Here is a 23,641-nt window from a genome sequence, read left to right on the forward strand (position 1 = left end):
TGGTGCCATAAAACAACTTGTCCTGAAAGGCACCAGACTTTCCACTAGGTTACTGGTACAACAGAAAATGATATTCTTGACAAGATTTACAGTTAAGTCATAAAAGCAAACACGTAATTTCTTTCACGTTATTGTCATTTATAATCTCAACAGTATGTTCCAAGGGTCATAAAATAGGCATAGATAACAGCAAATTTATAGATCTGAAAAAAAAACCCTTCAAAATGCTAAAGAACGGATGTTTTATAGACAGGGATGGGTTTGCACAGTGAGCACAAGTACATACTCCTTTTCCATTACTGGGTGGAAATGTTTCTAGGATCCATTACACATTTCTCCATCTTCTTAAATGGAGGCATATTGAAAGTATTATTCTTGATTCTTTAGGATATCTATTACTCTACTGTGCTCTAAAATAATGACGTCTTATTCATGCATATGAAGTTGTAGGTTGCAATGGCCAACATGTAAAAGTCCTGTTTCTTGTGCTCCTATGTTTGTTTTTTGTTTGTTCTGTCAGTGCAACTAAAACACACACACACACACACACACACACACACACACACAAACCACACAAAACAGTACTTCTGTGTTAGTTCGCTAGGGCTGCATAAAAAAAGTAGCACAGACTGGGTGACTCGAATAACAGCTGGAGGCTGGAAGTTCAGGATCAAGGTGTTGGCAGGGCTGCTGTCTTCTGAGGCCTCTTTCCTTGACTTGCACATGGTACCTTCTCATTGTGTCCTCATTTAAAACTTTATCACTTCTTTAAAGGTCCTGTCTCCAAATAAATAGTCCCATTTAAAAGTATAGGGGTTAGGACTTCATCACATGAACTCTGGAGCCACATTCAGCCCATAACCACTTCCCCTGCCTCAACCCTATGCAGATTTTAAGCTCTTAACCCAGACATGTCTGGATTCAAATCAAGGCCACACTTCTAGTTTTGTGACCTAGGTAAGGTCACTCAACCAAAATTTTAGTTTTAGCCTCTAGAGTGAGGATAATGACACTTGAGATGGTATACATAGCGAGTTCAATAAAAGTTTCCCTGTAAAAATACCACTTTATTTTTCTGATTTTTAAACTATTTCTCTTTTCATGACCTTTCACTTAGGCTTGCCCATAGCTGTGCCTTTCCTTCTTCAATTTGCTAGAGGCTTCTAACCCAGATTATTGAATTTGTTAGAACCAAACATAAAGGCTCAAAGTCAAGACCAAAGGCTCTCCTGTGAATAAAGAGTGTAACCTTCAGCACGCAGTGGGATTTCAGATCTCTTCCAGCTGATAGTCTGCTTGTCTGTTTCTGGAGGAATTTCTTTCCTCGTTGGCATTTCTGTTTCAGGTATAATACAGCATTTACCACACATGTGAGATGGGGTAATTCTAATGTGAGGTGTGGCTTTGTCAGCATTAAAAAAAAAAAAAAAAAAAAAAGAGGCAGTGTCACAAATGTGACCAGAAACTAGTGACATTCTTTGATAAACAATCATTTGCTTTGGAAGTGGCTGGGGTGGTAGCAACTAATTTAAATACTGCATACCACTGAAAAAACAGCACCAGATAGTCTCAGATGCTGATGGGACTTCTAGAAAGTTTTCCAAAAGGAAGCACAGCCCTTAGCCCTCCTCAGAGAAACTTAGAGTTCCTTCTAAGTCTCATTCTAGAGCAGGGTTTGGCAAATTATTTTCTGCAAAAGGCCAAGCATTAAACGTTTAGGTTTTGTGGACATGCATGGGTTCTATCACAAATACTCAACTTTGCCATGGTAGTGGGGAAGTAGCCATACGTGACACAAGATCAAATGGCTGTGTCCACCAACACAAACTTTCTATGGACACTAAAATTTGGTTTTTGTGAAACTCTCATGTGTCCACAAATATTACTTTTCTTTTGATTTCTTTTCAGCCATCTGAAAATAGGAATACTGTTCTTAGCTTGGGCTGCACAAAAACAGGTGGTGAGTTAGATTTGGCCCAGAAGCCATCATTTGCCCACCGTTCTTAGCTTGCAAAAGCTCAATATGGATTTGTTGTTAACAATAACCCATTTCTCCTACAGTTTGAAAACTAAAGTTCAACCTGGCACCCCCATTGCCTTCTCCCACCTTGTCTTCCTGTAAACAGCCAATGCTGTAGCAGCTCCCTGCCTGACTAGATCAAAGGCCACTGTAAAACAAACCAAATCAAGTTCCTTTTCTGAGCATTCATTCATTCATTCATTCACTGATTTGGTTCTACACCCAGAGTAGAGTCCAATGTGGGGCTTGAACTCACGACCTTGAGATCCAGACCTGAGCTGAGTTGCACTCTGAACCAATGAAGCCACCCAAGTGCCCCTCTGAGCATTTCAAATAAGGTTTAAAATCTCTCTGCGTAAAAAGGGATCAGGCGGTGTCCTGATGCAAGGCAACAGGCTTGCAGCTGACAGCAACCGGACTCAAGCCATTTTTCGGACCCGCATTTACAATGCAGCAAAAGGAAATGGCAGCCTTATAGTCAACCGCCCACGAAACTGTATTTTTACCAAACATTAGTGTGTTAGGGGGTTGAATAAAGAAGCAAACTTACAGTAAACAGACATGACAAATTGTTTTTAATTATTTCTTACTTCCTTAGTCTCACCTAGACATTCCTTAATCTTTGAAAAAAAATCACAGTATAAAAGTTATGTGGGAAATACCTCAGTCTATAATGCCTTTTATCTTTATACAGCCCTTCCCTCTGAAAAGGTAAAAGTGTACTACACTCTTCCCTTCCACTCCCATACAGTCCCCAGGTAGGTGTTCCTGTACCTTTTTTTTTTTTTTTTAATCCAAGAGAAGTAAAGAGATGGTCGGTTGTTCGAAATAATTCAGAGTCCTTGGCAGAGCAGAGATTGAAGACAACATCCCTGAATCACTGACCTAAGTCTCCTTCCAAAGAGATCATGAAGACTTTGCCTGGCTCCTCACAGAAATGGGAACTTGTCCTTTCCGAGATGAGAAGATTCGTCCATGAGCACATTCACTGTATTACCATGATTTCTACCAAGAACAGCAACTCTTTAACACCCACCGTTACCAAGCCAGGGTAACAACTAGATCAGTGATTTGCCATCCACAGTGCTAGAAGAATTCAACCAAACCACAGCATGTCTTACATCTCCCTGAAAGAGAAGCATGAACCACAATTCCACTTCAAGTTGTCTGATATTTTCCCAGAAACTATGTTTCTAGTACTGAAGCAGACTAGCTTCATTGACAAATTGTCTGACCCCCTGCCACAACACCAGTGCGTTGATACCACAGGGAACATCCCAATGTATTAGATCGTGGGTCCACACAAAACCAGTAGAAGAGCATCTTTGATCTAGAGAATTCTGAAGCTTACTGGAACTCTAATTGAACTGATAAAGTCAATTCTATCCATGACAAGAATTCATTGATTTGCTAACTGTACAAACCAAGCGGCACATTTTTTTTTATCTAGTTTATCCTTAAGTGCCCCTTGTACCGATTTCCTAAATGAACTCTTGTTTTACATGAATACAGACTTTCTTAGGAACTAAATGTAATCTGAATACCAATAATAAGACATCTAATCCCACTTCTTTCTTTTTTAACCGGAACTGCAGTTTTCCTACCTTAAAAAAAAGGTAGGAGAGAGAACCTGGGAAGTAACTCTTTAGTCATGATATAAACTCATATTTTTGAGGTTTAATTGGCTGCATATCACAAGATTCGGCAGAGCAGTGTCAGTCATGGAAAATCCCACCCAGCAAAAGCAAACACATTCTTTTCCTCACAATATTCTTATCCTGTTGCCTTTAAAATACCACTATGAAAACACTAAAGTGATAATTACTCTTCACAAGGTTTCCTCAACATTGTGACCCAATTGTGGAGCTTCTGTAGCTGGGTGAAAACACTCAGTTCCGCAGAGGATGAATGATTCTCAATTTAGGACAAATGTACTTCAAAGGAAAAGCATGGTGACTTCTAAATGATCCCCGGATCCCAGCTCCCTAAAGACCATGGAAGTAGCACTTGTCAAAATAAAACTTAAAGACTGATGTCGGCAGAATTGAAAAGCCAGCAAGTCCTGTTTGTTTAGCGCCAAGTTTAACATAGTTTCTACAATATCATAACGCAAGCTCATATTCTGTTTACTCCAATTTAGTACCGCACCCCAGACTTCTAAATCATTGTTTTCAGAGGATCTATACTGAAAGTGGACTATTACTCAGTACCACTTATAACCAAAACAATCCACTGGGTTTAGCCCAAAGGGAGTGCAAACAACCCTGGGAGGTGCAGAGGGGGTGGAGTGAAGAAAGAACTGTTGTCACACAAAGTTGATTCACCTGCTACGGAGGTGGGGGTGGGGCGGGTACAGTCTTCCTGGCAGGGATCACAGCGGCCCAAATTCCAGGACTACCCTGGTAACTAGTAAGTGTGTGACCTTGTTCAAGCCAAGATGGATTGTTCAAAGATTTGATCTTCTGGATAAAAAGGGGACTTCGCTGAAGGTTCTTTGAGATACTTTCCAGGGTTCAAGTATCAACTTATAACTATCTCCAACCAAGTGTGAGTGCCCCACTTAGCCGCTGGGGAAATTCAGCCTTCATTCATCTAATCCGGCAAAGGAAGGGCGCCCTGGGGCACTCGCCGGCCTGCGCTTTCACCCGAGGACGCTCCTCCTATTCGTGAGCTTCCTGCGGGCTAAGTAGTGCGGTGAAGTGTCCCTGCGAAGTTTAAGGGTGGCCTTGCACACCTGAAGTTGAAAAAACTGCTGAATCAGGGTGCCCCCATTTTGCCAGATCAGAGGCAATCGGATGCTCCCTTCCCTCAGCCTTCCTCCAATTCTGAAAAGAAACCAGATCCGCCGGTCTGCTCGGACAGAGGTCACCTGCCAAGAGCAGAGTGATGTCACTCGGCTGCCCCTACCACCGCCCCCAAAACAGCAAAGAGCCGAGAAATCTATGCATCACCAAAAGGGAGGGCACCCTCGGGAAGGTGACCCTTCGGCGCAGCCTCGGCCCTGCGGGACGGGGTCGGGGAGGAAGGTGGGCGCACCCGAAGCAACCGCGGGGCGGCCGGGATGCCCCAGATGCCGACCGGACAGTCGGCGCTGGGTACCGCGAAACGGGGACGCAGCCCGTGGAGCCCGAGCGGCCACCCAGGCCGGAGCCTTTAGGGACCACTTCCCGGGAGTTACCGGCCGCAACACCCAAGGCGCGCTCCGTGGCCACCCCGCCGGCTTCCGGCTCCGCGGGCTGTGCGCGCCGCGGGGGGGGGGGGGCTGGGGCTGGGGAGGCTGGGGAGGCTGGGGGGGCCGAGGGGCCCGGGCGGCCGGAGCGGGGGGGGCGGGGGCGGGGCCGGGGCAGAGCGGCCGGGGTGGCCCTCGGCGGCGGGCCTCTACCTGTGGTGGACAGCACGGTGCTGGCGAAGAAGAGCGCGGAGGTGAAGTCCCAGTTCCAGTTGCCCGAGGCGTTGCTGAGCACCGACACGCCGTAGTTGCTGGCCTCCAGCACGCGGCCCAAGAACTGCTCGAGCTGCTGCTCCGACAGGCACTCGTGCTCCTCCAGGAAGCGCCGCTTCAGCTTGCGCAGCTCCTGGCGCAGCAGGTCCTCGTAGGGCAGCTCCACCGACGAGAAGACTACGGCGCCGAACACCAGGTAGAGCAGGTAGCCGAGCACCAGGAAGCCGAAGCACCAGGCCGAGCGGTGCCGCTCCACCAGGCGCACGCACGAGCTGCCGGCCAGGGACTGCAGCATCTTCCCCCGCCGCCGCCGCCGCCGCCGCCGCCACAGCCCAGGCCCACGCCGCAGACCGGCCCGAGCGCGGCCCGCCGCCCCGCCGGCCCTCGGCCCCGCCCCGGCCCCGCCCCGCCGGCCCTCGGCCCCGCCCCGGCCCCGCCCACGGCCCGGCCCCGCCCCGCCCCGCCGGCCCTCGGCCCCGCCCCGGCCCCGCCCCTCCGGCCCTCGGCCCCGCCCCGGCCCCGCCCCCGCCCCCACGCGCGCCCTCGACGCTCCCCGGCGGCGCCGTCTGCCTGCGATTGGCTCGCCCGGAGGAGGTTTTCCTTCCTTCTTTTCCTGTTTCCCCGCAATAGAAACGGCCCCGGTGATGTGGCGCTGACGTGGTCGGCGGCTCAGGTAACCCGGGAGTCGGCCGAGACCGCGTGGCAAACTTGGCCCGAGCGCCGGGGCTGGGCGCGGGGCCCGCGGGGTGGGCGCGGCGCGCGGGTGCCCGGACCCCCGCCCGCCGCCGCAGACACGCGCTGCCCTCCCGGGAGCTGCAGCCCGGCCCGGCGGGCCGCGGGCGGGGTGTGACGGCCCGGCCCGGGGGGCGGTGCGCTGCCTGTCCAAGCCTCCGCCCGGTGCCCGCTACACCTGCTGCCCACCTAGGTCCCACCTATTTCTTCTTAACCTCCACAGCCTGTATGGCAAAATAGCGAGCGCTAGGATGCTTTCCTTCGTCTGCCTTGTTGGCCCAAGGCTCGAGCCATCTGGTGCCAATGATGATGGTGAAAATATCAAAACCTCGGGGTTGGGGCATAGAAACCTCCTCCCACTCAAGAATCTGAGAGCAAAGGAGAGTTTGAGAAAAGTCACATTTCTGAACTCTCGCTTTTTAAAATGAAGAGGGAAGCAAAGTTAACAGGAGAAACTGAGCTTTCCCGAGTGTTCTTTTTAAGGTGACAGCGTCAGTGTCACCACTTGACTGTGGGTGAGAGTAAAAACCAGTGCACCCTTTTGGAAAGGCAATTTGGCAATACATTTCCAGAACCTTGAGGTGTTTCTGTACTCTGACTCCATGATGTGTCCTAAGAAAAAATCATCAGGCAAAGATTTATAGACAAGGCTATTCATAAATAGTACACGTATATTATATACAGGCGACACATATGTGTGCACGTATTATGAAGATAAGAGTCAGGAACAATCAAAATGCTCCAAGTAGGGGAATGGTTTGATAAATTATGTTATCTCTACAGCGTGGATATCATGTAGCTATTAAAGATGTATTTGAAGCCTGCTGAAGCATACTTGATCTTACTTATTGAAGATACACAGTCTTACGTCTAGAATCTCAAATACATAAACTGGCTCCCAACAGTTGTCTTTGAGTGATAGTGGAGTACATAGGTGACTTTTATTTCTAGTACATTTTTATAATTTTATAATTTTCTGCAGAAATGTTTTTTTCCTATGCAGTAGATTAGGCAGATACAGTTCTATTTTACAATACAAAATACAAATATTTTCTCCCAGCTGAGCCTGACCTGACTCATGAGATATAACACAGTTGCTATTTTCAACCATCAGGTTTTCAGATAGCTGTTTGTACACTGACAGATACCCAGAGCAGCATGCATCTAGATTATGCTGAACTTTACAAATCATCATTACAAGGTTTCTTCAGATGAATTTGTCATTGTCTCCCGAATTTCACTTCTCTGACTTAGACCTCTGCCCTAGGTCCATATTACAACTAGGCCAGGGATCCCAAATACTTTTTTTTTATTTTTTTATTTTTTATTGGTGTTCAATTTACTAACATACAGAATAACCCCCAGTGCCTGTCACCCATTCACTCCCACCCCCCGCCCTCCTCCCCTTCCAACACCCCTAGTTCGTTTCCCAGAGTTAGCAGTCTTTACGTTCTGTCTCCCTTTCTGATATTTCCCACACATTTCTTCCCCCTTCCCTTATATTCCCTTTCACTATTATTTATATTCCCCAAATGAATGAGAACATACAATGTTTGTCCTTCTCCGACTGGCTTACTTCACTCAGCATAATACCCTCCAGTTCCATCCACGTTGAAGCAAATGGTGGGTATTTGTCATTTCTAATAGCTGAGTAATATTCCATTGTATACATAAACCACATCTTCTTTATCCATTCATCTTTCGTTGGACACCGAGGCTCCTTCCACAGTTTGGCTATCGTGGCCATTGCTGCTATAAACATCGGGGTGCAGGTGTCCCGGCGTTTCACTGCATCTGTATCTTTGGGGTAAATCCCCAACAGTGCAATTGCTGGGTCGTAGGGCAGGTATATTTTTAACTGTTTGAGGAACCTCCACACAGTTTTCCAGAGTGGCTGCACCAGTTCACATTCCCACCAACAGTGTAAGAGGGTTCCCTTTTCTCCACATCCTCTCCAACATTTGTTGTTTCCTGCCTTGTTAATTTTCCCCATTCTCACTGGTGTGAGGTGGTATCTCATTGTGGTTTGGATTTGTATTTCCCTGATGGCAAGTGATGCGGAGCATTTTCTCATGTGCATGTTGGCCATGTCTATGTCTTCCTCTGTGAGATTTCTCTTCATGTCTTTTGCCCATTTCATGATTGGATTGTTTGTTTCTTTGGTGTTGAGTTTAATAAGTTCTTTATAGATCTTGGAAACTAGCCCTTTATCTGATATGTCATTTGCAAATACCTTCTCCCATTCTGTAGGTTGTCTTTGAGTTTTGTTGACTGTATCCTTTGCTGTGCAAAAGCTTCTTATCTTGATGAAGTCCCAATAGTTCATTTTTGCTTTTGTTTCTTTTGCCTTCGTGGATGTATCTTGCAAGAAGTTACTATGGCCGAGTTCAAAAAGGGTGTTGCCTGTGTTCTTCTCTAGGATTTTGATGGAATCTTGTCTCACATTTAGATCTTTCATCCATTTTGAGTTTATCTTTGTGTATGGTGAAAGAGAGTGGTCTAGTTTCATTCTTCTGCATGTGGATGTCCAATTTTCCCAGCACCATTTATTGAAGAGACTGTCTTTCTTCCAGTGGATAGTCTTTCCTCCTTTATCGAATATTAGTTGCCCATAAAGTTCAGGGTCCACTTCTGGATTCTCTATTCTGTTCCACTGATCTATGTGTCTGTTTTTGTGCCAGTACCACACTGTCTTGATGACCACAGCTTTGTAGTACAACCTGAAATCTGGCATTGAGATGCCCCCAGATATGGTTTTCTTTTTTAAAATTCCCCTGGCTATTCGGGGTCTTTTCTGATTCCACACAAATCTTAAAATAATTTGTTCTAACTCTCTGAAGAAAGTCCATGGTATTTTGATAGGGATTGCATTAAACGTGTATATTTCCCTGGGTAACATTGACATTTTCACAATATTAATTCTGCCAATCCATGAGCATGGAATATTTTTCCATCTCTTTGTGTCTTCCTCAATTTCTTTCAGAAGTGTTCTATAGTTTTGAGGGTATAGATCCTTTACATCTTTGGTTAGGTTTATTCCTAGGTATCTTATGCTTTTGGGTGCAATTGTAAATGGGATTGACTCCTTAATTTCTCTTTCTTCAGTCTCATTGTTAGTGTGTAGAAATGCCACTGACTTCTGGGCATTGATTTTGTATCCTGCCACACTACCGAATTGCTGTATGAGTTCTAGCAATCTTGGGGTGGAGACTTTTGGGTTTTCTATGTAGAGTATCATGTCATCGGCGAAGAGGGAGAGTTTGACTTCTTTGCCAATTTGAATGCCTTTAATGTCTTTTTGTTGTCTGATTGCTGAGGCTAGGACTTCTAGTACTATGTTGAACAGCAGTGGTGAGAGTGGACATCCCTGTCTTGTTCCTGATCTTAGGGGAAAGGCTCCCAGTGCTTCCCCATTGAGAATGATATTTGCTGTGGGCTTTTCATAGATGGCTTTTAAGATGTCGAGGAATGTTCCCTCTATCCCTACACTCTGAAGAGTTTTGATCAGGAATGGATGCTGTATTTTGTCAAATGCTTTCTCTGCATCCAATGAGAGGATCATATGGTTCTTGGTTTTTCTCTTGCTGATATGATGAATCACATTGATTGTTTTACAGGTGTTGAACCAGCCTTGTGTCCCAGGGATAAATCCTACTTGGTCATGGTGAATAATTTTTTTAATGTACTGTTGGATCCTATTGGCCAGTATCTTGTTGAGAATTTTTGCATCCATGTTCATCAGGGATATTGGTCTGTAATTCTCCTTTTTGGTGGGGTCTTTGTCTGGTTTTGGAATTAAGGTGATGCTGGCCTCATAGAACGAATTTGGAAGTACTCCATCTCTTTCTATCTTTCCAAACAGCTTTAGGAGAATAGGTATGGTTTCTTCTCCCAAATACTTTTAAATCATATGTTACCATCAGACTATGGTAGAAATTGGAAATATGATAGGAGTGGTCTGGTAGGGACCAGACGTAGGTGTTGCCCAGCAAGGTGAGATCTGTTGAGTGGAGCCTGGAGGTGGGTGGGCTAAAGAGCACAAGTATTTCTGTGGTTTTGGCTCTCATAGTTGACCTGAATCTTGAGAATAGAGGTTGGCTGCCTCCCTTCCTCTTCTCAGCCCACTGCTCTGGACATGTCGCTCACCTGTCTTCAGGGAAGTTAGCAATCTCAGCAATGTCAGGTCTAGGACTTCTGTGGGCTGGCTACTTCCCTCTTGTGACCATGCAAACTGGAACTGACATCTCTGCCACCCTATACCTGCCTCAGCATGACAGAGATCATCCCATGTATTTCTCAGAAAAAAAAAAAAAAGGAATATGGAAGAAAACTCAGAGGAAAGGGTGGAGATTCACAAGAAGGGAGCAAGGGTGGGATGGGAGGGGATGCAGTGGGTGTGAGAGGCAGTGGGGCTGTTTTCTGCATTGGTGTTCACGTTAATTGACATAATTTGGAGACAAGTGATCAAGCTTTGTGAAAAACAAATCTTGCACTGGCACAGAGCCTTGCAAGTTAATCAGACAGAGAGATAATGATGTAAATGATCACTATTGTGCTGTATGATAATAAGACATCAATGACACACAGTTTATGTGACTAGGCTTAATTCTCTCAACAGGTTGAGATGATGAGAACAATTTGTAGAGATTGTAGCTCTATAGGAAAGTCGTTCACTTTCTAAAAGTGAAATTCACAAACACAGTGTTAGGGAAACCCAGCCAATCAGCAGCAAGGACAAAATATTAGCGTTTGTAATTCCTTTTCTGGCTTTATACCCCCAAAGAGTTGAAAGCAGGAACTCTAAGAGGCATTTGTGCACCCATGTTCACAGCATTATTGACAATAGTCAAGGGGAGGAAGCACCCAAGTGTCCACCAATAGCTGAATGGGTAAGCAAAATGTAGTATAAACTTACAATGATGGAAGTTTGCATCTTACAAAAATCTTACACCTTACAAAAATACAATGGAGTATTTTTCAGCCTTAAAAAATAATGCAATTCTGACGCATGTTATACTATGAACTTGAGGATATTGTCTTAAGCAAAATAAGCCAATTGCAAAGGGTAAAACCTGTATGATTCCACTTACATAAGATATTTAGAGTAGTCAAACTCAAGTTTGAATGAATTGTGGTTGCCAGGGGCTGAGAAGAAAGGGAAGTGGGGAGTTAGTGTCTAATAGGGATGGACAGAGTTTCAATTTTGCAAGATAAAAAATACTGGAGATGGATGGTGGTGGTTGTACAAAATAATATGAATGTGCTTTTGGTGCAACTGAACGCAAACTTAAAAATAGCCATGATAGTAAATTTTGTGTTATGTATATTTTATCATAATTTTTTAAAATGTTGGCATTTGGGTTGGCAGTAGGAATGCAGTCCTTAAGAGTGAGCTGAAGCTATCCCACCAGCCAACAAACTGTATCCCTAATGTGGGTCTTTGAAGTTGACATCTTTAACTTCTGGAGGGTGTTGGACAGTCTGTGGGGTGAGGGTGCTCAGTACAAGGAATCTCAGTGACATGGCCCATACCCCCATGAGATATACCTGGCTGATGATGGGTCTGGAAACTCAGCTTAGAGAAATGGCAGGGGTATTCCAGGCATTTGCCTTGAAGAAGAAAATTTAGGATGATGTGATGGCTACATGCAGAGAAAAAATAAGCAAATTTATTTTGTGTGTCTTCCAAGGGCAAAGCTAGGACTAACGGGTAAAAGATACAAGGTATAGGATTTAGAAATTCCTGTAAGAGAGAACGTTCTAATTATGACTGGACTGCCAACGGAATGAGCTGCCTCTAGAAACAATGAGCTCCAGCCATGAGGTTCAAGCAGAAGGCAAACAATCGCAAATTAGAAAGATACAATGGAGGGCACTTAGCCTATTAAGGTTCTTAACAAATCTGAGATCTTGCAGTTGTAGCGTCTACAAGGTCAGGTGTATGGGGAGGACAGGTGTGGAACAAGTAAAACACAAAATTACCCTGAGGTGCCTCCGAAAATTGTGGATTCCTAGCCAGGAATCCCAACCTGCTCCAGCCTTGAACCGCTAACTCCTGGCGGTGCCCAGCCCCCTGGCTTCTCTGTTGTCTTTGACAAAGTGTGTTGCCACGTCCACTTACTGTGGTGGGAGGTGTCCACCATGTGAGAAACGCAGATCAGGTTCAGCCCGTGGGTGGGTCTGGTGGTGGAGTAGCAAGCAGCAGATGACTCCCCTTCAGGTCCTCCTGCCTACGCACGCCTGTGACACACTGTCCACCCTGGCCTGAACAATGTTCCTAATTTCCCTGCTCTCAGCTCTGTCTCTTAAGCAGGCCTCCGATCACACGTTACCTGTGAGTGCTAAAGCATAATCGATCCCTGCTCACTTCTTATTTATGGGTGCCAGAAATAAGGAAGGAAAGGGGAGAAAGATGGAAGCAAGAGATTGAATAGAAGGGGGAGACGCTGAAACTTAAAAAAAAAATTTTTTTTTTAGTTAAAAGAAGAGCCACTGTAGAGAGTATTCTGATGACATCCACTGCTCTACCCTGCCATGCATGTTGGAAAGGACCCCCAGCAGCACACTTACCTCCCCCACTGTCCCCTGCCTCTGAGCTCCTGCTGATCTGAGCTGTGGTCACCTGACAGTTAACTCAGCGATTACGCTCTCCAAAACCACGTCATGTGTCTCAGCAATCTGAAATGGGCTCCCCCAGTCTTTGTTATTCCATGATTTCAGATGGTTATGGTGTGGGAGATTATGGCCCTAATACTGGAAAAGAGAGAGAAAGAAGTGTTGGGCAATTTTTTTTTCCCTCCTGGAGTGGTCCAGCCTGGATGTTGGCTCTCATCAGTGCTCCCCCTAAGTGACAGCCCCTGGCCAGCAAGCTCTTTGATGGCTTGGCACAATGCACTTCATAAGCTATTGTGTTTGCACCTGGGGCACCAAGTGTCTTCCAGGAAGCTTTCCAGCAGAGTGGCTTTATCCTTGAGGTCAGTGGTTTACCTTTTCAAGAACCTACCTACTCAGACAGAAAAAGACTGAGATTCCCCCACCAAACCCCCCCAAACTTTAGGTCCAGGACTCCAAATGAAGTCTGTAAACTTCTGAGTTTGCTTTAGTAGTACCTCCTCTCCATCCTAGTATAGTTTAATTCCTCCTGTATCACATGCCACTTCCACTTAAACCTTCCTGTATTGCAAGACCTCATCCAGAGCTACCATTTAGGCCACCTTTTTAAACTACCAAACTAGGGGTGCCCGGTAGTGTAGTTCCTTAAGTGTCTGACTCATGGTTGCAGCTCAGGTCATGAGGTGGAGCAGAGCATCATCAGCTCAGTGCAGAGTTGGCTTGGGATTTTCTTTCCCTCTCTGTCTGCTCCTCCCCCCTGCTCATTCTCTCTCTCTCTCTCTCTCTCTCTCTCTCTCCCTCTCCCTCTCTCTTTCTCTCTCTCAGATAAATAAATCTTTAAAAAAAAACTAAATGCACAAAACCCTATCTCTCTTCCCTCTGAATTCATCTACATACATTATCTGTTTGCGTGTCCAGGTCCCTAACATACCCCTTCCAGTGTCATTATTTTTATGAGTGCAGTTGACCCTTGAACAACATGGGTTTGAACTTCCTAGGTCAACTTATGTATGTTTTTTTTCTATACAATGCAGTACTGTAAATATATTTTCCTTATGATTTTCTTAATATTTTCTGTAGCTTTATTATAAGAATACAGTGTATGACACATAGGACATATAAAATGTATGTTAACTGACTATGTTATCAGTAAGACTTCTGGTCAGTAGTCAGCTATTGGTGGTTAAATTTTGGGAGAGTCAGAAGTTATTTGCAGATTTGCAGCTGCATGGGAGATTGGTGCCCCCAACCCCAGCATTGTTCAAGTATCAACCATAGATGCTTTGTCTCCCTATGACAGTGTAGACTCTCAGGAAAAATCCCTGCATCTCTTAGTTCTTTGTAACCTTGATAGTACTTGGTACAATTTTTTCATATGATGAATGTACCATAAATACTTTTGATTGTTTGATTAATAAATAATCACAATGATTACATTTTTCCCAGGCATGAAAAATTTGTTTAGTGAAAAATGTTTTTAGAACCATGGTCAACCACCCTGTGCTTATGTACTAAGTATTTATCATTGCTTTCAATGCGAGGAAGCTATTCTTAGCACAAGGAACTGCTTGAGGGGCCCCAGACAGGGAAGTGATTTATTTGGGGGATAATTTTGTCCTATTGGATTCTAGGGTTTTCCATTCTAGGGTTTTCCAACTTCAATTCAATTCACTGAATAAAAAACATGTCCCACTAGTTCATCTTTGAATATTTGCCCTGCATATCACCTTTGAAATACGACACAACACAACACACTTACAGATCCTAGGAGCAGGACTATGGCCATGACCCTACCCCTAACATGACTGATTGGACTAAGCATAGAGCTTGAACCAAAGCTGGTCAAACCAATGATTGTCTGTCTACCAACCAGATTCATTGCAATTATCTGAGAACCCGGTAGGGTTTCTCAGGCAGCAGTGGGTGCTGGGGCTAAAGGGATCAGGTACAAGAGAAGAAAACTGCCTGTGTGAAAAATAAGAAAGGAGAAGACAGAAGAGCAAGACTTCAGTGAAAAGAGAGAGGCAGAGGGAGATTGTGTAAATTGAGCAGTAAGTAGAGAATGTGCAAGCAAAAGTAGCCAGATAAGACAGTGCCCCCAAAATGTTTGACGATGTAAAGGGACGAGAAAGAACAGAGTTAGAGAAACATATAGAATGTTATCTATTATTTTAAGACGAGAGAAACTTTGACCAAAAGACATTGGAAACAATCAAGAAAGGATGTGGGGAGTAGAGCAGGAAGAAAACCAGGGGGGAGTGGTAATCTGTAAGCCAAGGAGGAGAGAAATTAACCAGGAAAATACTCTAGAGGTTGGAGGCTGCAAGGGGATACACAGGTGAAGGGTGAAATGTGACCATCAAGGAGCTGTGGGAAACCCCATCCAGTGAAGTTCTAGAGGGCCTGGCAGATACTAGCTGCTGTTAAGAAGAGTGAAGTGAGAAGTGAAGACCATAAGCCCAGAACATTAGCTCCAGCTAGACTGAGGGATGGAAAGGGAGTGATTAATGGGGATATGGGATGGGGCTGGGGACGGTTGTTGTGTGGACATGTTGTGTGCTTAAGACAACAGAGACTTGAGCATGATTGTGTACTGCCGGGAAGGAGCCAGTAGAAAAGTGGGGTATAAAGCAGGAGAAGAAAGAAGACACTTGATAAAGAATGGTCCCAGAAATGTGAACCGGTGCAGCCACTCTGGAAAACTGTGTGGAGGTTCCTCAAAGAGTTAAAAATAGACCTGCCCTATGACCCAGCAATTGCACTGCTGGGGATTTACCCCAAAGATACAGATGCAATGAAACGCCAGGACACCTGCACCCCGATGTTTATAGCAGCAATGTCCACAATAGCCAAACTGTGGAAGGAGCCTCAGTGTCCATCGAAAGATGAATGGATAAAGAAGATGTGGTTTATGTATACAATGGAATATTCCTCAGCCATTAGAAACGACAAATACCCACCATTTGCTTCAATGTGGTTGGAACTGGAGGGTATTATGCTGAGTGAAGTAAGTCAATCGGAGAAGGACAAAAAGTGTATGTTCTCATTCATTTGGGGAATATAAATAATAGTGAAAGGGAATATAAGGGAAGGGAGAAGAAATGTGAGGGAAATATCAGAAAGGGAGACAGAACATGAAGACTCCTAACTCTGGGAAATGAACTAGGAGTGGTGGAAGAGTAGGAGGGCAGGGGGTGGGGGTGAATGGGTGACGGGCACTGAGGGGGGCACTTGATGGGATGAGCACTGGGTGTTATTCTGTATGTTGGCAAATTGAACACCAATAAATATAAATTTATTATAAAAAAAAAGAATGGTCCCAGAGGAAGTAGGTATGACTGTGATCCATAGCATAGAAGTTGACAAAGAAAGAGAGAAAAGCAAGTGTTGGATGGTTCATTCACTTATTTATTGCTTCATTTAACAAATAGAGATTGAAAAACAAGACTTGTGCTAGGCTCAGAGAATGTAATAGTGAACAAAATGTTTCTTGTCTTAAAGAAATATTCAAATGAGAGAGCCAAACATTAACTAAATATGAAGAGAGAGGAACTATATGGCAGATATACATGCAGGGAATATGAGGCAAGTAACAGGGAAGTCTGTCTGAATATGGGAATCAGAAAGGCTTTCCTGAACCCTGCTATTTAGGCTGAACTGAAAGATGATTGGGATTAACTAAAAGAAAGAAGTGGGACTGAGGGAGAGTTTGGAACTAGGGGGAAAAGAGACTATAAAGGTGGTGGGCCCAGATTACACAGGACCTTGCAGGGCAGATTAGGAATATAGGTCTTTTTCATGGACTCCAAGGAAGGGTTTTCAGCATAAGAATTTGCATTTCAAAATATCCACTTTGCAATGTAAAGAATGGTCCAGAGTATAGCAGGAGTAGATTCCATGGAACCACTGGATTGGGAAGGAATGTTCCAGAAAATGAATGATGGCAATTTACCTCCATGGGTAAATGCAGTAAGGGCAGGGATCACTGCCTGTTCTGTAGCCTCAGCATCTAGAACAGAATCTGGCACATAGTGGAAGTTCATGGAAATGAAAATGAATGAATGAATGAATGAATGAATGTGAGCAGATGGGCATAAAGACTTGAGAAGTCTCCAGGATTTGGGGTTGGACTGAGTGGATACATGGGTGTAGGTGGAACAAGGGCATCAGGTTTCTGGCTTGTGGGAAGAAATGGTGGTGGCACCATTAACTGAAGTTGAGAGAAGGATAAGGTTTACAAGAGAAGTTCATGATTTCAGTTTAGGACAAGTTGAGTCCAAGTTACTCCTCAGGTATGCAAGGGAACATGTCCCGCTAGGCAGTTGTCTATACAAGTTTAGATCTTGGCAAATTCTGGGGGAGATGGAAGTCAGAATCGTGGGTTATCCAAATTAACATTCATCTATGGAACATTCTAGAGAGTGACAGTTTTGGCTTTACAATGGAAGAGAGTGACTGAAGTTTAGTAGAGGTAGATTATTGGCATAAAGAAAGTCAAAAACATACAGATATTGGTTGCTGGATGGGACACCCACACAGATGTCAAATATTTCCCAGGAAGATGGCAGGAATAGATGTAAGACATAGCATAAGCCAAAAGCCACAGTCCTTAGAGACCTGTGGAGGGAGAGATAAAACAAGAGGAACAGGCTGAGAAATTGTCCCCAAGTGCTACAAAGATGTACAGGTAGAGAAGGGTGTTAGCCTAGGTTTTAGGAGACTCTGCTTCTACCTCCAACTAGCTATGCATCTTGAATAAGTCATTTATCGTCCCTTGGCTTCTTTTTCTTCATGGGCTTAACAAACAAACAAAAAAAGAACAAAGAGGACTGATAATAACTCATCACCTATCTATACCTACAATGAGAATCAAGGAAAATAATTATCCTATAAATATATGATTGGGCACTATGGAAAAGTAAGGCATGGTCGCAATGACTTTTCACAGCTGAGCTGTGTGCTAAGAGCCCCACGTATTCAGAAGATGAAAGACACATTGTGAACTGTGTTGAGCTACCGAAAGTGTCTTCCTGAGAAAAGTCATTCTTGAACTAGGACTTCAAATACCACGTGTTAGATAAACACGTATATTTAAAAAAGAAAAAAAGAAAATATTTGAGACAAGAATTAGCAAGCCACAGATTGACCCTACAATAAGCATTTACTTGAAGGCAAATAAACAGAGTAGAAATAAAAGGTATATGGATCTGCCACTGCTTTTTTTTTTTTTTTTGGAATGATCAAACGTGGTTTTGTTCTCCATAGAATACAAAATTTTTGTCTACTCTTTTCAATATAAAGTGCCATCAGCATCTATTTTATTTGGGAAGAGAGGACATAAATGGAATCATCGGATGTCAAAGTAATAGGAAGAGAGTTTCTAGCACAGGTGTGTGTGTTGAAGGCTCAGCAGATAGATCATATCAAGAGCTAACATCAGAGCTATGCAGTGCCCAGACCAGCCCCTTGGCCAAAGCTCACCTCCTGGTCGGCCTCATTGGTATTTGGTGAAACCATAGCCCATAGTTGACTCTCTCTTGAGACTCGAATCCACTAAGACACCCCAAATAAAAGGGCTTTGTGTTTCTTCCGTGTGGTGACTGGGCTGTTTTCACAGAATGTGAAATTAGTAGGACTGCTGTGGTACATTCTTGTCCTTATAAGACTTTGGAGTTTTGCTCTAGTATGTTGTATGCTTGCCCTGTCCTTGCTTTTCAAGCAAACCTGCTGTCTTGGAGGCTACCCTCTTACTGACCTGTTGCCACCTACAGTGCTGCATCGGGACTCTAAGGACAGCCCCTGTGAGTTTTGGTTCCCCAGGCTATTCAATCAAACACTAATCTAGGTACTGCTGCAAAGGCAGATGGAATTAAGGTTACTAATCAGGTGACCTTAAAACAAGGAAATTAACCTGGAATATTGAGCAGGGCCCAGTGGAATCACTGGAGCCCTGAAAATCAGAAGAGGAAGGTCAGAGACTTTGTTAGAGAGAGGTTGACGAGGCAAAGGAGAGGTGAGGGGGATTTGAAGCATGGGAGAGATTCACCAGTTAGGAACTGTGGATGCTTCTAGAAGCTGAGAGCAACTCCCACCTGACAGCCAGTCAGGAAATGGGTATGTCAGTCAACCAGGAACTGGGTTCTGCCCACATTCTTCCCAAGAGCCTCCAGCAAGGGATACAGTCCTGCTGACACCTCGATGGGGCCCCGTGAGACCAGGCAGAGAAGGCTGACCCAGGTCCCAAGCAGCTCCACACGTACTTAAGTTGTGTGACCCGGCAGCCCTGGTGGCTCAGCGGTCTAGCGCCGCCTTCAGCCCGGGACGTGATGCTGGAGACCAGGGATCCAGTCCCGCGTTGGGCTCCCTGCATGGAGCCTGCTTCTCCCTCTGCCTGTGTCTCTGCCTCTATCTCTCCTTATGTCTCTCATGAATAAAAAAAAAAAGAAGAAGAAGAAGAAGTGTGTGACCCTGTGAGTCTGTTCCCTCAGATGAAAACAGACAGTGTTAATGTGAGCTCCTGGGGTTGGGAATCTTACGTGTGAAGGGGATGGTATTGGTCTGCAAGGCTTACCTAAGGTAACTTGAAAGTATTTTGTAAACCAAGAAGTGGTTTGAGGTGCTGGTTATTACTAAGGACAAGTTTGCTACCTCACTCCTCTGTCATTATTTCACTGTTGAGGAGCCGAGAAGTCCTTTATATCTTATCTTCCCTGCCTCTGCAAACCTTTTTAACACAGAGACTTTTCAGGGCATGTAGATCTGAATGGTACCCAGATGTATTCAGCTCACCGCAGACATAAATCCCCAGGAAATAAGAAGTGTAATTTCTTTTAGACTTACCCAGAACTCATAAACTTTAATATATGGTACATTCTATCAAGTCGGAAGGGAATCTAGGGCCTCCTGGCTGAGACCCTATCCCTGCTTCACTGCCCAGCAAGAAAATAGCAGGATTAAGATAAACAAATTGTAATGATAATGATACCTATTATGTATATAGAGATAGGCATTGGACTAAATGATTTCTTTTTTTTTAAGATTTATTTATTTATTTGAGAGCGCAAGAAAGAAAGAGAGATCATGGAGAATAGGGGCAGAGAGAAAGGAGGGGAAAGCCTCAGGCCGACTCCTCGCTGAGTGTGAAGCCCAGTGCAGGCTCTATCTCACCACCCTGAGATCACGACCTGAGCAGAAACCAAGACTTGAAAGCTTATGTGGAATCTAAATGATTTTTATTTTATTTCGTTTGCGCTCCAACAAGTCCGTAAGAAGGAGCAGTCATCCCCATAAGGTTGACGAAACTGAGGTTTAGGGAAATTAAGTAACTTGCTGAGGTCAAACAACTCCTACCTGAAACAACTGTGAATAAGACAAGTTTGCTGAACACAGTGGCTTTCCCTTTTCTGTCATTTTATCCCATCCTTGTATCTATAATTGCAGAAATCTGTAAAAATGCCTCTACTTGTAAAATGTAACAGATTCAAGTCTTTACCAGAAATGTTATGATATAAAATATTTATATTTCTGTAAGTTGGTGACTTTGTAGGTTTTTATTTCTTGTTACTTCTAATTCATATGTATAACACAACATAATTTTATATATATGTATACAGCCTATTATATATACACAATATGTTATGCATACATATACATAAGGTGTACATTCACAAAACCTCATTTTAAAATTATGTGTACAGCCTGTGTGGCTGTATACATGGATTTTTTTCTTATTGTTTCTTTCATTCACATATCCTATTTAATTCTTTTTCAATATTTTTTCTTTCTTCTCTTTTTCCTACCTGATCTTTCTCTTTTATTCTTTTTCTTTTTTAACCAACACAGGTCCTGAACCACAACCCCAAGACCAAGGCCCAAGCTGAGATCCAGAGTCAGATGCTCAACTGACTGAGCCACCCAGGTGCCCCTCTCTTTTATTCTTTATTATTCTATTATCCCTTTTTTTTAAAAAAAATATTTTATTTATTTATTCACGAGAGTCAGAGAGAAAGAGAGTCAGAGACACAGGCAGAGGGAGAAGCAGGCTCCACGCTTGGAGCCCTATGTGGGACTCAATCCTGGGACTCCAGGATCAGGCCCTGGGCTGAAGGCGGCACTAAACCGCTGAACCACCCGGGCTGCCCTATTATCCCTTTTTTTAAACTGAAGTATAGTTGACACACCATGCTTTAAAAATATATATATTTATTTATTCGTGAGAGACAGAGAGAAGCAGAGGAAGAAGCAGGCTCCCCACAGGGATCCCAGGACCCTGGGATCATGACCTGAGCCAAAGGTGGATGCTCAGCCACTGAGCCACCCAGGCATCCCTACACACCATGTTACATTAGTTTCAAGTGTGCAACATAGTGATGCAACAACTCTATATTATACGTGTGTGTCTGTGTATATATATATAATCAACATACAATGCTATTACAATATCATTCACTATATTCCTTGTCGTATCTTTCATCCTGGTGACTTATTCACTCCTTACTGGAAGCCTGTGTCTCCCACTCTCCTTCACCCATTTTATCCATCGTCTCTCCTCTCTCTCCGCCCTCCTCCCTCTCTCTCTGCCCTCCCCTCAGCTTGTTCCCTGTATTTATGGATTTGTTTATTCATTTGTTTTGTTTTCGAAACTCCACACATAAGTAAAATGTTATGGTATTTGTCTTTTTCTGTCAGCATAATATGTTCTAGGGCCATCCATGATGTCACAAATGGCAAGATCTTATCCTTTTTATGGCTAATATTCCATTGTGTATATACACCACCTCTTCTTTATCCATTCATCAGTGGACACTTGGACTTCTTCCATCGTAAATAATGACGCTATAAGCATAAGGGTGCATGCATCCCTTAGTGTTCCTATCTGACTCTTGATTCTGGCTCAGGTCATGATCTCAGCATCATAAGATTGAGCCCCACATCGTGCTCTACACTCAGCGTGGAGTCTGCTTGAGATTCTCTTCCTTTCCCTTCCCCTCCCCCTCCACTGCTTTCCCCACTTATGATCTCTCTCTCTCTCCTCTCTCTAAAATAAATAAAATCTTTCAGCTAGTGTTCTTCTGTTATTTGGGCAAATACCTAGTAGTGTAGTTGCTGGATCATAAGGTAATACTATTTTTAATATTTTGAGGAACCTTCATACTATTTTCCAGAGTGGCTGCAACAGTTTGCACTCCCACCAATAATTCATGAGTGTTCCTTTGCTGCACATCTTCACCACACTTGTTGCTTCTTGAGTTGTTGATTTTATACATTCTGACAGGTATTATGGGATATCTCATTGTGGTTGTGATCTGCATTTCCCGGATGATCAGTGATGTTGAGCATCTTTTCACATGTCTGTTGGCCATCTGGATGTCTTCTTTGGAGACACACCAGTTCATGGATTCTACCCAATTTTATTTATTTTTTCTTTTTTCTACCCAATTTTAAATTGGATTATTTGGTTTTTGAGTGTTGAGTTTTATAAGTTCTTTATATATTTTGGATGCCAGCCTTTTATTAGTTATGTCATTAGTTTGTCATTAGTTTGTCATATTATCTTCTTCCATTCTTTAGGTTGCCTTTTAGTTTTGTTGCTTGTTTCCTTTGCTGTGCAGAAGCTTCTTATTTTGCTATAGTCCCAATAGTTTATTTTTGCTTTTGTTTCTCTTGCCTCAGGAGACGTCTAGAAAGAAGCTGCTAAGGCTGATGTCAAAAAAGTTACCCATGTTCTCTTCTACAGTTTGTATGGTTTCAGGTCTCACATTAGATCTTCCATTTTGAATTTATTTTTGTGCATGGTGCAAGAAAGTGGTCCAATTTCATTCTTCTGCATATTGCAGTCCAGTTGAAGCACCATTTGTTGAAGCACCATTTGTTGAAGAAACTGTCTTTTTCCCATTGGATATTCGTTCCTGCTTTGTCGAAGGTTAATTGACCATATAATTGTGGGTTTACTTCTGGATTTTCTATTCTGTTCTGTTGACTGTGTGTCTATTTTTGTGCCAGTAACCATACAGTTTTGATTACTACAGCTCTGTAATGTAACTTGCAGTCCAGAATTGTGGTACCAACAGCTTTGTTTTTCTTTTTCAAGGTTGCTGTGGCTATTAGCAGTTCCATACAAATTTTAGGATTATTTGTTCTCTTTCTGTGAACAATGCTGCTGGCATTTTGATAGCGATTGCATTCAATGTGTAGATTGCTTTGGGTAGTATAGACATTTTAACAGTATTTATTCTTCCAATCCATGAGCATGGAGTGTCCTTCCATTTCTTTGTGTCATCTTCAATTTCTTTCATCAGTGTTTTATTTTTTTTAATTTTTTTAAGTTTTATTTATTTATGATAGTCACAGAGAGAGAGAGAAAGAGGCAGAGACACAGGCAGAGGGAGAAGCAGGTTCCATGCACTGGGAGCCCGATATGGGACTCGATCCCGGGTCTCCAGGATCGCACCCTGGGCCAAAGGCAGGCGCCAAACCACTGCGCCACCCAGGGATCCCCAGTGTTTTATTTTTTTAAAAAGATTTTTATTTATTTATTAATGAGAGAGAGAGAGAGAGAGAGAGAGAGAGAAAGAGGCATAGGCAGAAGGAGAAGCAGGCTCCATGCAGGGAGCCCGATGTGGGACTCAATCCTGGGTCTCTAGGATCACGACCTGGGCCGAAGGCGGCTCTAAACCACTGAGCCACCCGGGCTGCCTTCATCAGTGTTTTATAGGTTTTCGGAATATACCTCTTTTACCTCTTTGGCTAGTGATATCTTGTTATTTTAGGTGCAATTATAAATGGAATTACTTTCTTAATTTCCCTTTCTGCTTCTTCATTATTGGTGTATACAA

The 23,641-nt window shown here is 43.7% G+C and overlaps 1 protein-coding gene and 1 long non-coding RNA gene across 2 annotated transcripts in view; one reads left to right on the plus strand and one right to left on the minus strand.

The window, feature by feature from the left end:
* The window catches only part of KCNK1 (potassium two pore domain channel subfamily K member 1), a 43,080-nt gene extending 37,266 nt beyond the window's left edge, over window positions 1-5,814 (minus strand). The window contains exon 1 of the mRNA XM_038533885.1: window positions 5,403-5,814. Within this exon, the coding sequence (XP_038389813.1) occupies window positions 5,403-5,757 (355 nt within the window). The 5' untranslated portion in view covers window positions 5,758-5,814. The remainder of the gene's footprint in view (window positions 1-5,402) is intronic.
* Window positions 5,815-6,004: 190 nt separating this feature from the next.
* The window catches only part of LOC106558656, a 51,464-nt gene continuing 33,827 nt past the window's right edge, over window positions 6,005-23,641 (plus strand). Inside the window, exons 1-2 of the long non-coding RNA XR_005357531.1 lie at window positions 6,005-6,135; window positions 20,649-20,724. This is a non-coding gene — a long non-coding RNA (uncharacterized LOC106558656). The remainder of the gene's footprint in view (window positions 6,136-20,648; window positions 20,725-23,641) is intronic.

Source organism: Canis lupus, chromosome 4 (genome assembly GCF_011100685.1).
Source record: "Canis lupus familiaris isolate Mischka breed German Shepherd chromosome 4, alternate assembly UU_Cfam_GSD_1.0, whole genome shotgun sequence".
Classification (NCBI taxonomy): domain Eukaryota; kingdom Metazoa; phylum Chordata; class Mammalia; order Carnivora; family Canidae; genus Canis; species Canis lupus.